This window comes from Theropithecus gelada, chromosome 3 (genome assembly GCF_003255815.1).
Source record: "Theropithecus gelada isolate Dixy chromosome 3, Tgel_1.0, whole genome shotgun sequence".
In the NCBI taxonomy this organism is placed as follows: Eukaryota; Metazoa; Chordata; class Mammalia; order Primates; family Cercopithecidae; genus Theropithecus; species Theropithecus gelada.
The window spans coordinates 141,955,065-141,968,344 of NC_037670.1; the positions used below are offsets into that span (position 1 = coordinate 141,955,065).

The following is a 13,280-nucleotide window of genomic DNA, read 5'->3' on the forward strand; positions in this document are numbered from 1 at the left end:
GATAGCTAAAGGAGAACCTAGAAACAAGGGAGGGATTTTGTTTTTGTTTTTTTAAAAAAGATAGACCATAGCAGCTTAGCTTCATAGACTGAAACAATAAAAAACGTTGAAGGCACAAAGAAAGACACAGGTCCTCTAACTCCCTGCCCAATGCCCTTTATTCAAATTCTCAGCACTTGTATTTCTAAGTTTTATGTTTGAGTCTTCGGGGATACATCAGAGTAGTCCCCCTTGTCGAATAAATGTGCTTACATTTCCTACCATACCAGAAACTCTTCTCAAACTTTAATTAATTTCCACAAGGTGAGATTACTTTTATGAAAAACCAACGAAGGAAAGGAGTATCATGTGCAATATACTTTCAAATGTGTTTTGTTTGTTTCCTATCCAGCTTAAAAAAAACAAGCCATTAGTCCTAACACAACTTTCATATTCTACCCCAATATCAAAGAGGCTTAAAGTCTCCTGGTAAGATGATGGACACACAGTTAATTTTTTATGAACAAACACAGTGTTTTGGGCCATTTCTGATTTTAACTCTGAAATCAAAAGATTCTTTCTGAGGCCATTGTCTCATTCTCCATTACAGTCAGGTGGGAGCCCATCTTACCTCCTGATACTAAATTCTAGACTTCTCAAGGGCAGGAGACAATCATCTGTATATCTCTTTGGCCTTCATACACTCAGGAGTACTTGCCAAAAATAAACATTTAATGCACATTTATTCGAATAATCGATAAATCCAATACTTCAATAACTGTCATATTTTGATAGAATGGGTTTCTATATCTCATTTGCATTTTCAAACTTTACTTTTACTGTCTAGCTTAAAAAAAAGTCATTGACCCTAATACAGCCCTCATTTTCTACCCCAATATCTAAGAGGCTTTATATGTCCTAGTGTTATGCCACTATTTTAATGCCAGTATTTTTTACTTCATATTTTTATCTATTTGTTACAGTTAGTTTTTATGATTTCAAAAGATGAATAGCAATTTTCCATATGTAATTTAAAAAACCCCACAGTTGATTATTTTATGCTATCTTTTGTCCTCAATCATGACAGAGTAGAAGATGGGACGTAGCACCAAGGATGATATCATACCTCCATCCTTTATGTTGCATTCTATCTTCTGTCTACATAGGATGTCATACTAGAAGGCATACCTGCAGTATGCCTTCAGTATACAGTAATCCTCTGTATACGTATTATCTTTTCCAGCATGCATTCAGTTGTGTTGGAATAATTTAGGTACACCTTTATAAACCCTGAGCCTCACAAGAGCCATGTACCACGTATTGTTTCCTTACTACCTTTTGGGATACGTGGCACATAATAGGCACTCATTGAAAGTTTCCTAATGAATGAACTACAAAGATAAAACAAGTTATAGACTGATTCTTTAGACTTGTCAAGGTAATAAATAGACTTTTGCTCAATCATATTCAAATGGTGGCACGTAGTGGGGCTAGAGGGATTGGTATGAAAAACATAAGCTTTCAGAACTCCCGTGTTTATTTTTAGAATGTCGACCGCTTGAGTGTTTTTAACTCTGTGGTATCTGAACTACCTTCTCTAACTGCAGGTTGGGCTCAGATCTGTGATAGAACAGTTTCCTGGGAAGCTTGACTTTGTCCTTGTGGATGGGGGCTGTGTCCTAAGCCATGGCCACAAGCAGTTGATGTGTTTGGCTAGATCTGTTCTCAGTAAGGCGAAGATCTTGCTGCTTGATGAACCCAGTGCTCATTTGGATCCAGTGTGAGTTTCAGAAGTTCTGTTACTTAATAGCACAATAGGAACAGAATCATTATGCCTGCTTCATGGTAACACATATTTCTATTAGGCTATCATTCTGTAAGTGGGGGCCTCCCCCAGGAAATGAAATAATTGCCCAGTGGAAATGAGCATAAATGCTTATTTCCTTATCTAAGAGTCTTGTGTTTTCTTCTGAAGATAGTTTTTAGTTTCATACAAAGTCTTCCCCCTTGTCAATACATGATGAAACTTTTAAATACATGGGCATAATCTGATCCTTATGATTTGCCTTTGTATCCCATTTACACCATAAGCATGTTTATAGCCCCAAATAAAGAAGTACTGGTGAATCTACATAATGAAAAATATACTCATTTATAAAAGTTTCTTCTAAATATTTGTCCTGTTTATTTGTGGATACTTAGAATCTACCCCATGGTTGAAAAGCTGATTGTGGCTAACTCTAGATCAACATTATGTGAAAAGAACTTAAAGAAAGAAGTAATTTAAAGAGATAAATTAAGAGAACAATAGACATAATTACTATTAGTAATAGTAAATACAGATAATTACTGTTCTGTGATATTATGTATAGTATTTTCTTTCTTTTCTAGAACATACCAGATAATTAGAAGAACTCTAAAACAAGCATTTGCTGACTGCACAGTAATCCTTTGTGAACACAGGATAGAAGCAATGCTGGAATGCCAACAATTTTTGGTGAGTCTTTATAACTTTACTTAAGATCTTGTTTCCCTTGTAATGCTTGATAACAATCTCAGGTGTGATAGTTCCTGCAAATTGTAACAATGTACAAGTTCTTTTCAAAAATATGTGTCATACAGCCATCCAGCTTTACTCAAAATAGCCGCACAAGTTTTTCACTTTGATCTGAGCCATGTGGTGAGGTTGAAATACAGTAAATCTAAAATGGCAGCATATTACTAAGTTATATTTATAAATAGGATATATATAATTTTTGAGCCCTTTATTTGGGGACCAAGCCATACAAAATACTCTACTGTTTAAGATTTTTAAAAAGGTCCTTATGATTCTTTCAATAACTAAATCTCCCATGGATGTGGTCTGGGACAGGCCTAGTTGTCTTGCAGTCTAATTTATGGTATTAATGACAAAGTTGAGAGGCACATTTCATTTTTCTAGCCATGATTTGGGTTCAGGTAGTACCTTTCTCAACCACCTTCTCACTGTTCTTAAAAAACTGTCACAGGGCCAGGCACAGTGGCTTACGTCTGTAATCACAACACTTTGGGAGGCTGAGGTAGGAGGATTACTTAAGACCAGGAATTCAAGATCAGTCCAGGCAACATAGTGAGGCCCCATCTGTCTTTATTAAAACAAAATAAAACTGTCACAGATTCTTTCAAGTGATGTTTACAAATTCTCTATGGTTTAGTCACAAGGAAGTTCTGAGGATGATGTATCACGTCATTTCTGTTCAGGCTTTTGAGCCTCCTGGAAGTAAATGGTTTCCTTGCTGAAGGCTTGTTATTACCATGATTATCACTAAGCTTGAAGTAACAAATTAGGGGGACAGACTCACAACCTCTTGCCCTGCCATGGACAAGTTCAAGAATCTAAGTAAAGTCCTCTATTGTCTGATCTTGGATTTGCTCAACTTGAACAAGCCAAGGAGGTGTATTAAACTCAGGGACATCCTGACTAGTCTGGAATTCTTAAGCTTCAGATCACTGTTGAAGAAGTTCAACTCTTTATGGTGCTGTAGACTTACACTCATTTTTAAGGTAATATATAAGGGACCTAATATTTTGTTTTCAAAGCACCTTCAGTTCCACTAAACCTCCCTGAAGAATCTTCCAGCTGCTGAGTAGAAAATCATAGCTAATTTCACAGATGGTAGAACCTCCTTAGAGCAAAAGGACACAGCAGTTAAATGTGATATACCTGATTGTTCAAAATGCAAGGCTCTGGACATTGCATTCTTTGACTTTTATTTTCCTTTGAGCCTGTGCCAGTTTCTGTCCCTGCTGTAGTCTGACCTGCCTTCTGTCCCAGATCTCACTAACAGCCATTTCCCTAGGTCATAGAAGAGAACAAAGTGCGGCAGTATGATTCCATCCAGAAACTGCTAAATGAGAGGAGCCTCTTCCGGCAAGCCATTAGCCCCTCCGACAGGGTGAAGCTCTTTCCCCACCGGAACTCAAGCAAGTGCAAGTCTCAGCCCCAAATTGCTGCTCTGAAAGAGGAGACAGAAGAAGAAGTGCAAGATACAAGGCTTTAGAGAGCAGCCTAAATGTTGACATGAGACATTTGCTCATGGAATTGGAGCTCGTGGGACAGTCACCTCATGGAATTGGAGCTTGTAGAACAGTCACCTCTGCCTCAGAAAACAAAGATGAATTACCTTTTTTTTTTTTAAAAAAAGAAACATTTTGGTAAGAGGAATTGAGGACACTGATATGGGTCTGGATAAATAGCTTCCTGGCAATGGTCAAATTATGTAAAAGGTACTTCAAATCCTTGAAGATTTACCACTTGTGTTTTGCAAGCCAGATTTTCCTGAAAACCCTTGCCATGTGTTAGTAATTGGAAAGACAGCTATAAATGTCAATCAGCCTAGTTGATCAACTTATTGTCTAGTGAAACTCATTAATTTGTAGTGTTGGAGAAGAACTGAAATCATACTACTTAGGGTTATGATTAAATAATGATAACTGGAAACTTAGGCGGTTTATATAAGCTTGTATTCCTTTTTCTTTCTTCTCCCCATGATGTTTAGAAACACAACTATATTGTTTGCTAAGCATTCCAACTATCTCATTTCCAAGCAAGTATTAGAATACTGCAGGAACCACAAGACTGCACATCAAAATATGGCCCATTCAACATCTAGTGAGCAGTCAGGAAAGAGAACTTCCAGATCCTGGAAATCAGGGTTAGTATTGTCCAGGTCTACCAACAATCTTGACATTTCAGATAATCACAATACTTTCCTTACCTGGGAAAAGGGCTGTTACAGTCTTACACAGGGGACAGGATGGTTCCCTTGATGAAGAAGTTAATATGCCTTTTCGCAAACTCCAGAAAGTGACAAGCTCACAGACCTCTGAACTAGAGGTTGACTGGAAAAGTATGTTAGTGCAAATTGCCACAGGAAAGCCCTTCTTTCCACAGAAGCTCCAAGTAGAGGATGTGTGAGTAGATAGGCCATGGGCACTGTGGGTAGATACACATGAATTCCAAGCATTTAGATATATAGGGTGATGGTGGTATGTTTTCAGGCTAGATGTATGTACTTCATGCTGCCTACACTAAGAGAGAATGAGACATACCCTGAAGAAGCACCAATCATGAATTAGTTTTATATGCTTCTGTTTTATAATTTTGTGAAGCAAAATTTTTTCTCTGCGAAATATTTATTTTAATAATGTTTCAAACATATGTAACAATGCTGTATTTTAAAAGAATAATTATGAATTATATTTGTATAAAATAATTTTTATATTTGAAATGTTGACTTTTTATGGCAATAGCTATTTTTATGATATATTATGTTAAAACTGGGACAGGGGAGAACCTAGGGTGATATTAACCAGGGGCCATGAATCACCTTTAGGTCTGGAGGGAAGCCTTAGGGCTGATGCAGTTGTTTCCCACAGCTGTGTGATTCCCAGCCAGCACACAGGTTCCCTCTTAGATGCAGTTCTGAAGAAGATGGTACCACCAGTCTGACTGTTCCCATGAAGGGTACACTGCCTTCCTAACTCCAACCTGACTCTTAAGAAGATTGCATTATATTTATTACTGTAAGAAAATATCACTTGTCAATAAAATCCATACATTTGTGTGAAACTTCGTTGTTTTCAGATGCGTTCACTTGTCATGTTTCGTCAGTCTCTTACTCCAATCTCTAAGCTTCATGGAACATGAAACATGAATCTGTCTTTTAGATATAGCCTCTTTTGAGAATCTCACATGAATTAGAACACACATTTTTAGTTATCTTTTTAAACTATGGTAAAACATACATAACATAAAAATTTCCATTTTAACCATCTTAACATTCAGTTCAGTGTCATTATGTACATTCACATGGTCGTGCAAATGTCACCACCATCCTTCCACAGAACTTTTTTTTCTTGCAAAACTGAAACTCTTTACCCGTTAGTCAATATCCCCCCATTTATCTTTCCTCTAATGCCTGGCAACCACCATTTTTCTTTCTGTCTCTGATTTTGACTACTGGAAGGACCTCATAGGAGTGGGATCATACAATATTTGTATTTTTGTGCTTATTTCATCTAGCATAATGTCTTCAAGCCTCAACCATGTTGCAACATGGGTCAATTTTCTTCCTTCTTAAGGTTGAATAATATTCATTATACAGTGGTCCCTCCTTATCCTTAGGGGATATGTTCCAAGACCCCCAATGGATGCCTGAAATCACCAATAGCACTGAACCTGATCACTGTGTTTTTTCCTATACATACATACATATGTATAACGTTTAATTTATAAATTAAGCACAGTAAGAGATCAACAACAATAATCATAAAATAGAACAATTATGACAATATATTATGACACGAGTGATACAAATGTGGTCTCTCTCTTTCTCAAAATATCTTATTGTACTGTGCCACAGGTAACTGAAACCACAGAAAGCAAAACCTTGGATGGGGGGACCACTCTATAAATATGTACCACATTTTTCCTCACCCATTCATCCATCACTGGCTACTTGGTTTGCTTCCACCTTTTGGATATAGTGAATAATGTTTCTATAAACATGGGTGTACAAATATTTCTTCATGTCCCTGCTTTCATGACTTAGGATATGTTTGAAGTTATTTTTATTTTAAAATGGAGGCTTATAGAACACAAAAGATTTATATTCTGCAAGTGTCCATCTATTTCTTTCAAAGCTGCTTCAAAGAGTGTTAGCTGTCTCATAGCTCTTGATAACTTAAAAAACTTCATCAAGGAAAATACTATTTCTGTGTTGGCACCTGCATGGATTTTCTTTGTCCAAATCCCTCTTTTAAATTGATGAGGCTTCTTTAGTTCCTTTTTTGCTTCCTTGTTGAGCTTCTTCATGAAATGTGCAGTTGCTAGCATGTGGTGGACGAACTGCAGATCCCTACTGAATGCCAGGCCCTCCGGCCCTGTGTTCTCTTTCTTGGAGAGGTTTGTTTTCACACGTAACCCCAAGAGGGCAGTCTCAGAGCATGTTCTAGTTTAGTTCTTTTTTAAAAATTACTGAACTTTATGTTTTTTAGGGCAGTTTTAGGTTCCCATCAAAAGTGAACAAAAAGTATGGAGAGTTCACATATAACTCCTCCATACATGATAGCCTCCCCCACTCCACATCCCACACTAAAGTGGTACATTTGTTACAACTGTGAAAGAAAATGGAATTTCAAGACCCCAAGCTCACTATGCCAAAGGGAAAGTTAAGCTTCAGAGCTGAATTACTCAATATTCCCTTCCTTTTGTTCCCTAACAGTAGCTGTAACTTCACAATCCTGTGTGATAGCCTCATCCATACACCAGGTTTCCACAATGATAGAAGACTACATATCTCCTGAAATGGCCTCCCTTACAATTGCTCCCAAGAAAAATCCTTGTGAGCCCCTATCTTTTAGGATACATATCGCTCCTATAAAATATCCCTAAAACTGAGTTATGCTGAATTTCACCCCGACAATGTCAATTACCAGCTTGTCTTCATAGGCACAGGACAAGGGCAAGACTAGAAATCATCCCGCTGTCTACCCTGCAATGAACGCATAATTGACTTTTCCTCTACTCCCTATTTTTACCTATAAAATTTGGATTTACTGAACACTCACCAGAGCCTCACCTGAATGGAACCATTTGCCTCACTGCCTACCCTCCCTCCTCTTCCTTCTGCATGTTTGCACTTTACTCTTTAAATATTAAAGTTCCCAAACCCTCTTTGGAAAAGCACAGGTCGCAGATGCTCCTCTGGCTTGTGTTCTTCCTGGGTGCATCTGCAAACTTTGGCTAAACAACTCTCTATCGATTGAGACACCTGCCTCAGTCACTTTTTTCTTAACGCAACCAATGAACCTACATTGACACATTATTAGTGCCCAAACACAATAGTTTACATTAGGGTTCATTATTGGTATTTTACATTTGATGGGTTTGGACAAATGTGTAATGACATGTTAACTGCCATTACAGTATCTTACAGGGTAGTTTCACTGCCCGAAAAATACTTTGTGCTCTGCGTATTCATTCCTCTTTCTCCCCTAACTTTTGGCAACCACTGACCTTTTTATTGTCTCCATAGTTTTGCCTTTACCAGAATGTCATCTACTTAGAATTATGCAGTATGTGGCCTTTTCAGATTGGCTTCTTTCACTTGGTAATATGCATTTAAGATTCCTCCGTATCTTGTCATGGCTTGATAGCTCATTTCTTTTTAGTGCTGAATTATATTCTATTGTCAGATGTACCACAGTTTATTCATTGACCTACTAAAGGACATCTTGGTTGCTTCAACGGTTTGGCAATTTTCAATAAAGCTGCTAAAACATCTCTGTGTGTGTGTTTTTGTGTAAATGTAAGTTTTTAACTTCTTTGCGTAAGTACCAAGGAGTTTAATTGTTGGATCATATGGTAAAAGATGTTTAGTTTTGTAAGAAACTGCCAAACTGTCTTCAAAGTGGCTATAACATTTACAGTCCCACCAGTAATGAATGGGAGTTCTGGTTTCTCCTTATCGTTGCCAGCATTTGGTGTTGTCAGTGTTTTAGAATTTGGCCATTCTAATAATTTTGTGGTGGTATCTCATTGTTATTTCAATTTGCATTTCCCTGATGACATGATGTGGAGTATGTTATCATATGCTTATTTGCCAGCTGTATATCTTCTTTGGCAAGGTATCTATTAAGGTCTTTGGCCCGTGTTTTGATCAGGTTGTGTCTTATTGTTGAGTTCCTTTATTGGATTTCCTTTGTTAGCATGGTATAACTTTATCCATCCCTTTATTAATCTACCTGGGGCTTTAAATTTAACTAGATTTCTTACAGACATCATATATGTCTTGCTCTTTGATTCACTCTTACAATCTTTGTTTTTTAGCCCTTGATGTTTAAAATGATTATTGACATAATTGGATTAATATCTGCCATATTTATTACTGTTTTCTGTTTGTTTCCTTTTTTCTTTATTCCTATTTTTACTTTCCCCATTTTTTTGCCTTTTTAACTTTTGTTGAGCATTTTACAGGATTCTATTTTCTCACCTTCTTAACACAGCAATTCTTTTTTTAACCTTTTTTAGTGGTTGCCCTCTACAGTTGGCAATAAACATTTACAAGTGATTCATGTGCCTTTAAATAACAATATTCCATTTCATATCAGTGCGAGTACCTTAAATTACAAATTTCTAGCTTCTGTCCCTTTTACCATTGCTGGTGTTCATTTCATTTATATATTAGCTTTTATATATCCTGATACTTGACTTTTCCTCATATCAAATTTTCTTTCCTCTTTTGCATTTAAAAAAATAAAATAAACTATTTTAGTCACATACTTTCTATTTGTTTTTTTGTTTGTTTGTTTTCTGTATTGAAGTCTTGATTTGGGGGCTTTACTTGTCCCTGTCTATGCCCACTCCTATCTGACACACACTTTCTTAATTTATCTCCTAGTTGTTTCACTTTGTTTATCTTCATTATGAGGAAAAAAAGCCAAAACCTGAAATGAATACGCTTCCTTCCAGTAACCTGGGACCTTCCATGGTTGGGAAATTGTTACCTATTCGAGTGAAAGGCTAATAAAACCCCCAAAGTAAATATTTTAGTAATTCACTAAAGAAAGAACCTCAAATACTATGTGGAAGACAATTTAAAATGAGGTTTAAAGAGCTCAATGTAAAAACCTGTTTGACCTGTTAAAACAGGTGTGGACAATCACAATTCCCTATTTAAAAATACAGTGAAAAAACCTACAAATGCAAGACAAATACATTGGAGCATGAGAACTCCAAATGGTTAGGTTAGGAATTAGAAGCTGTTCCCAGTGTGCAGAGCTAAGAGACCCTAGTCATTGTCAGTTGACAGGGAACAGGGACTCAATACCTGTGTACTTTCTCAGAGAAGGAAGAAGTCTTGGCAAAATTTTGGGTTTATCCTTAATTCCATATTGTGGGAATACTCAATTGCTCTTTAATAACTCAGTATTGATAGGGACAGGGGGCAGAGAAATTCTAGGCAGAAAAGGGCGAGTCCCTGGCAAAACCCCGCCCTCAATCTGCAAAACCTGAAACTGCAGCTGAAAATGAGAACTTCCATCCCTGTTTTCCCACTCGAATGTTGCCTTTTTCTAAACTCCCCACGGCCTGCCCCAACCCATCCTGTGCCTATGAAAACCCCTGACTCAGTTGGTAGATGGGACTATAACTGGACATTGGAGAGAAGTGGCTTGACCTCAGAGCGACAGCTTGACAGCATACTTTGGAGAAGAATCTGACAGGAGAAGGCAAGACTTCAGGGGAAGATTACCTATATGCGCTGTCGCCTGTTCAGCTCCCTTTCCCACCGAAAGCCACTTTCATCACCAATAAAATCCCCTGCATTTACCATCCTTCAATTCGTTCATGTGACCTCATTTTTCCTGGACGCCACACAAGAACTTGGAGGCCACGAGTATGGATACAAAAGGCTGTCACACTGGCTCTTTGCCCTTGCTGGTGGAGGGCAGCCGCCTCACATGAAAAGGCAAAGAGCTCACTGAGCTGTTAACACTTAAGCCGTCCGCAGACGGCAGAGCTAAAAGAGCACTGTAACACACCGTCTGGCCTCCAGGCTCGCAGGCACTCCTGCTTGGATGCTGCCGCAGGGCCCCGCACAGTCTGCCGCTGCCCACACCTGAAAGCGGTTGTCTGGTTCCTGCGCTCGCTTGTTCTGGTTCTGTACTCATTCATTCGCACGCTCCCTCCCACAAGGGGTAGACAGGGAGGGCTGGGTAAATGAGGCACCCCTGTCTCATATCCCATGAAGGCGTCGGGGAAATATCCTGCTTCAGTTTCTCTAGTTGTAAAATGGTTAAGTACATTATGAAAGGTGGTCAACAACTTTTAAGTGAATATGCTAATGCTGGGTTTAATTCTAAAAAAGTTACTTGGATCAAAAGTTATGATTCATTCAGTTCCAATACATCTTCTTTTCATTGAAGTACAGAATCTGTCCACAAAGTACAATTTTATCTTCAAAAACTGCCACCTTGTGGAGATTTGGTTCTATTGTTAAGTCAGCCAATTTCCCGAAAGAACACATGCCAACAACAGAAATGAGTACAGAGCCTCACATACTAATGTAAGTGAATCTCAAAGACATTTTATCTGTAAGCCACATTTGGAATAGTAGAAATGAAGCCTGAATAGTTTTGGGGTACAAATTGCTCTTTAACTATGTTCTTCGCATTCACCTTTGTCGCTGATGGAATAATAGAAGGAGCAATCTTTATCAGCAATGATGTGCTGATAAATGAAACCAAAACTGAATTGATGAATATTGACACAAACACTCATACAAGAAATTTAAAAATCTACCTTGTAATTAATCCTTATGAAATTTAAGTCATAATTTACCAAAAATTGTAAAGAAATAAACTTTCTATGTTTTATTAAAAGAAAGGATCAATGCATTTGGCCACAATTGACTGGCCATAATTTTTTGTCAATATTCTGTAAGCTAATTAAAAATAAGACTAATTTAAATATAATGATCTCTCTTGTGCTTTGCCTTTTCAGTGGCAGCAGGTACCATGGGCTTATTCATATTCTAAAAGAGAAGTTGTGTGAGCAAATTTGTCATCATAGGCAATCCTCTTGTAAGGAAAAAATTATGATTTTTATTTTCTCTTATCTCCCAATTGGATCAGATACTCCAGTGTCCTTGGGGAGCCAAACCAGGAACCAGTGCGTCCTTGCACAAACACAGCTTCCTTCCTGCTTGGAGCTCACACCACGCATTTGCATTTGAACCAAGCAATGTTGACAAGCTATTGAGCCACAGAAGTCAAACATTCCAAGTGAGCCTGAGAGGACCATTACATTCTTTTACATTTTCTGGTCAATTAAAACTTTAATTGTTTAAAATTTCCAATAGATACAAAGATAGACATAGAGTATAATAAACGTCACACCCCTGTCACTGAACTTCAGTAGTTATCAGCTCACAGTCAATCGTATGTCATCTATGCTCCCTCATACTTCCCTCCTATATTATTTTGAGCAAATCCAAACAGCATATAACTTTAGCCCTCTGTCTCTAAAAGACACGGCTTTCTCCATCATTCTTTTTCTTTTGAAACTGATCCATATTACCATTACCATAACTAGAAAAACAGTCATCTTTAATATCCTCAAATATTCACTCCATGTATAAATGTCATTGTCAATTTTTTCCCAAACATGAGGTAATCCTCATGTTGCAGATTAATATGGCACTATGAAAATCACCATGCAAGAGAATTTAAATAATTAATGGGAAAAATTGTTCCATGACCTTTAAAAATATTAAAAATTTAAAACTCTCTTACTGTTGGTTATAAATAATAGCGACACAAAAATAGTGAAACATTGAGTAAGTAATTTAAAACATTAGAAACATTGAGAATTAAAATGTTTCTTTTAAAGTACTTATCAAGAGTAGTTTGAGCAATACTTGGTTTCTTTTGGTTATGTAACTTGCAATATGAAGAAAGCATCTTTTCTATGCCTGGGCAAGTTGTCATACTCTTTTCTAATTTTGGACCAGCTTCTAACATTGTATCCTTTGTGACTTCAATGTTTGTGACTTCAAAATATCTCCAAGAGTTTGTTTAAGGTAATGATTTTTGCTGATGTCACCTCCTCTGGGGCATCTGGCAGGCATTCTTGCTAGGCCATCCCAAAGCAGAGGGTGGAAGGGCCCATAGAGAGCAAGAGAGAAAGGGGGGAACCTTTTAGAAGTGATCAGGCTATGAGGGCTCTGCTTTCATGAATGGATTAATGCCATTATGGCAGTGAGTTCAGTATATAAGGACGAGTTTGGTCCCCTTCTCTCTCTTTCTTGCTCTCTTTTCACCCTTTTGCCTTCTGCCATGGGATAACACAGCAAGAAAACGCTCACCAGATGCTGGCCCCTTGATATTGGACTTCCCAGCCTCCAGAGCTATAAGCCAATAAATGTGTGTTCATTATAAATTACCCCAGCTGTGACATTCTGTTGTGGCAGTACAAAATAGATCAAGACAAAGGGGGATTGCAGGCAGGAAGGGAGCCCCTGACCTCTTAGTTTCACTCATCTGGAATTTAGCCACCACAACACAGAGCTGGGACTTGAGGGGATAAGAAATGCCATTGACCTGCACTTCCCGGGGTGATAGTACAGTTCTGGGCTGTAAACTCAAGGGAGAGGGAATGCCGTCATCTTGGCCACATCAGCCTGGAGCAGAGCTTCTATCACACCAAATTGGGGGAGGGAAGAGGGAGCAGTTTGTGGCAGCAGTGCCATAAACTTTTG

At 38.0% G+C, this 13,280-nt stretch overlaps 1 protein-coding gene across 1 annotated transcript in view; it reads left to right on the plus strand.

The window, feature by feature from the left end:
• Window positions 1-5,590, plus strand: part of CFTR (cystic fibrosis transmembrane conductance regulator) — a 180,560-nt gene extending 174,970 nt beyond the window's left edge. Inside the window, exons 25-27 of the mRNA XM_025379291.1 lie at window positions 1,587-1,759; window positions 2,371-2,476; window positions 3,819-5,590. Coding sequence (XP_025235076.1) covers window positions 1,587-1,759; window positions 2,371-2,476; window positions 3,819-4,019 — 480 coding nt within the window. The 3' untranslated portion in view covers window positions 4,020-5,590. The remainder of the gene's footprint in view (window positions 1-1,586; window positions 1,760-2,370; window positions 2,477-3,818) is intronic.
• Window positions 5,591-13,280: the final 7,690 nt, after the last annotated feature.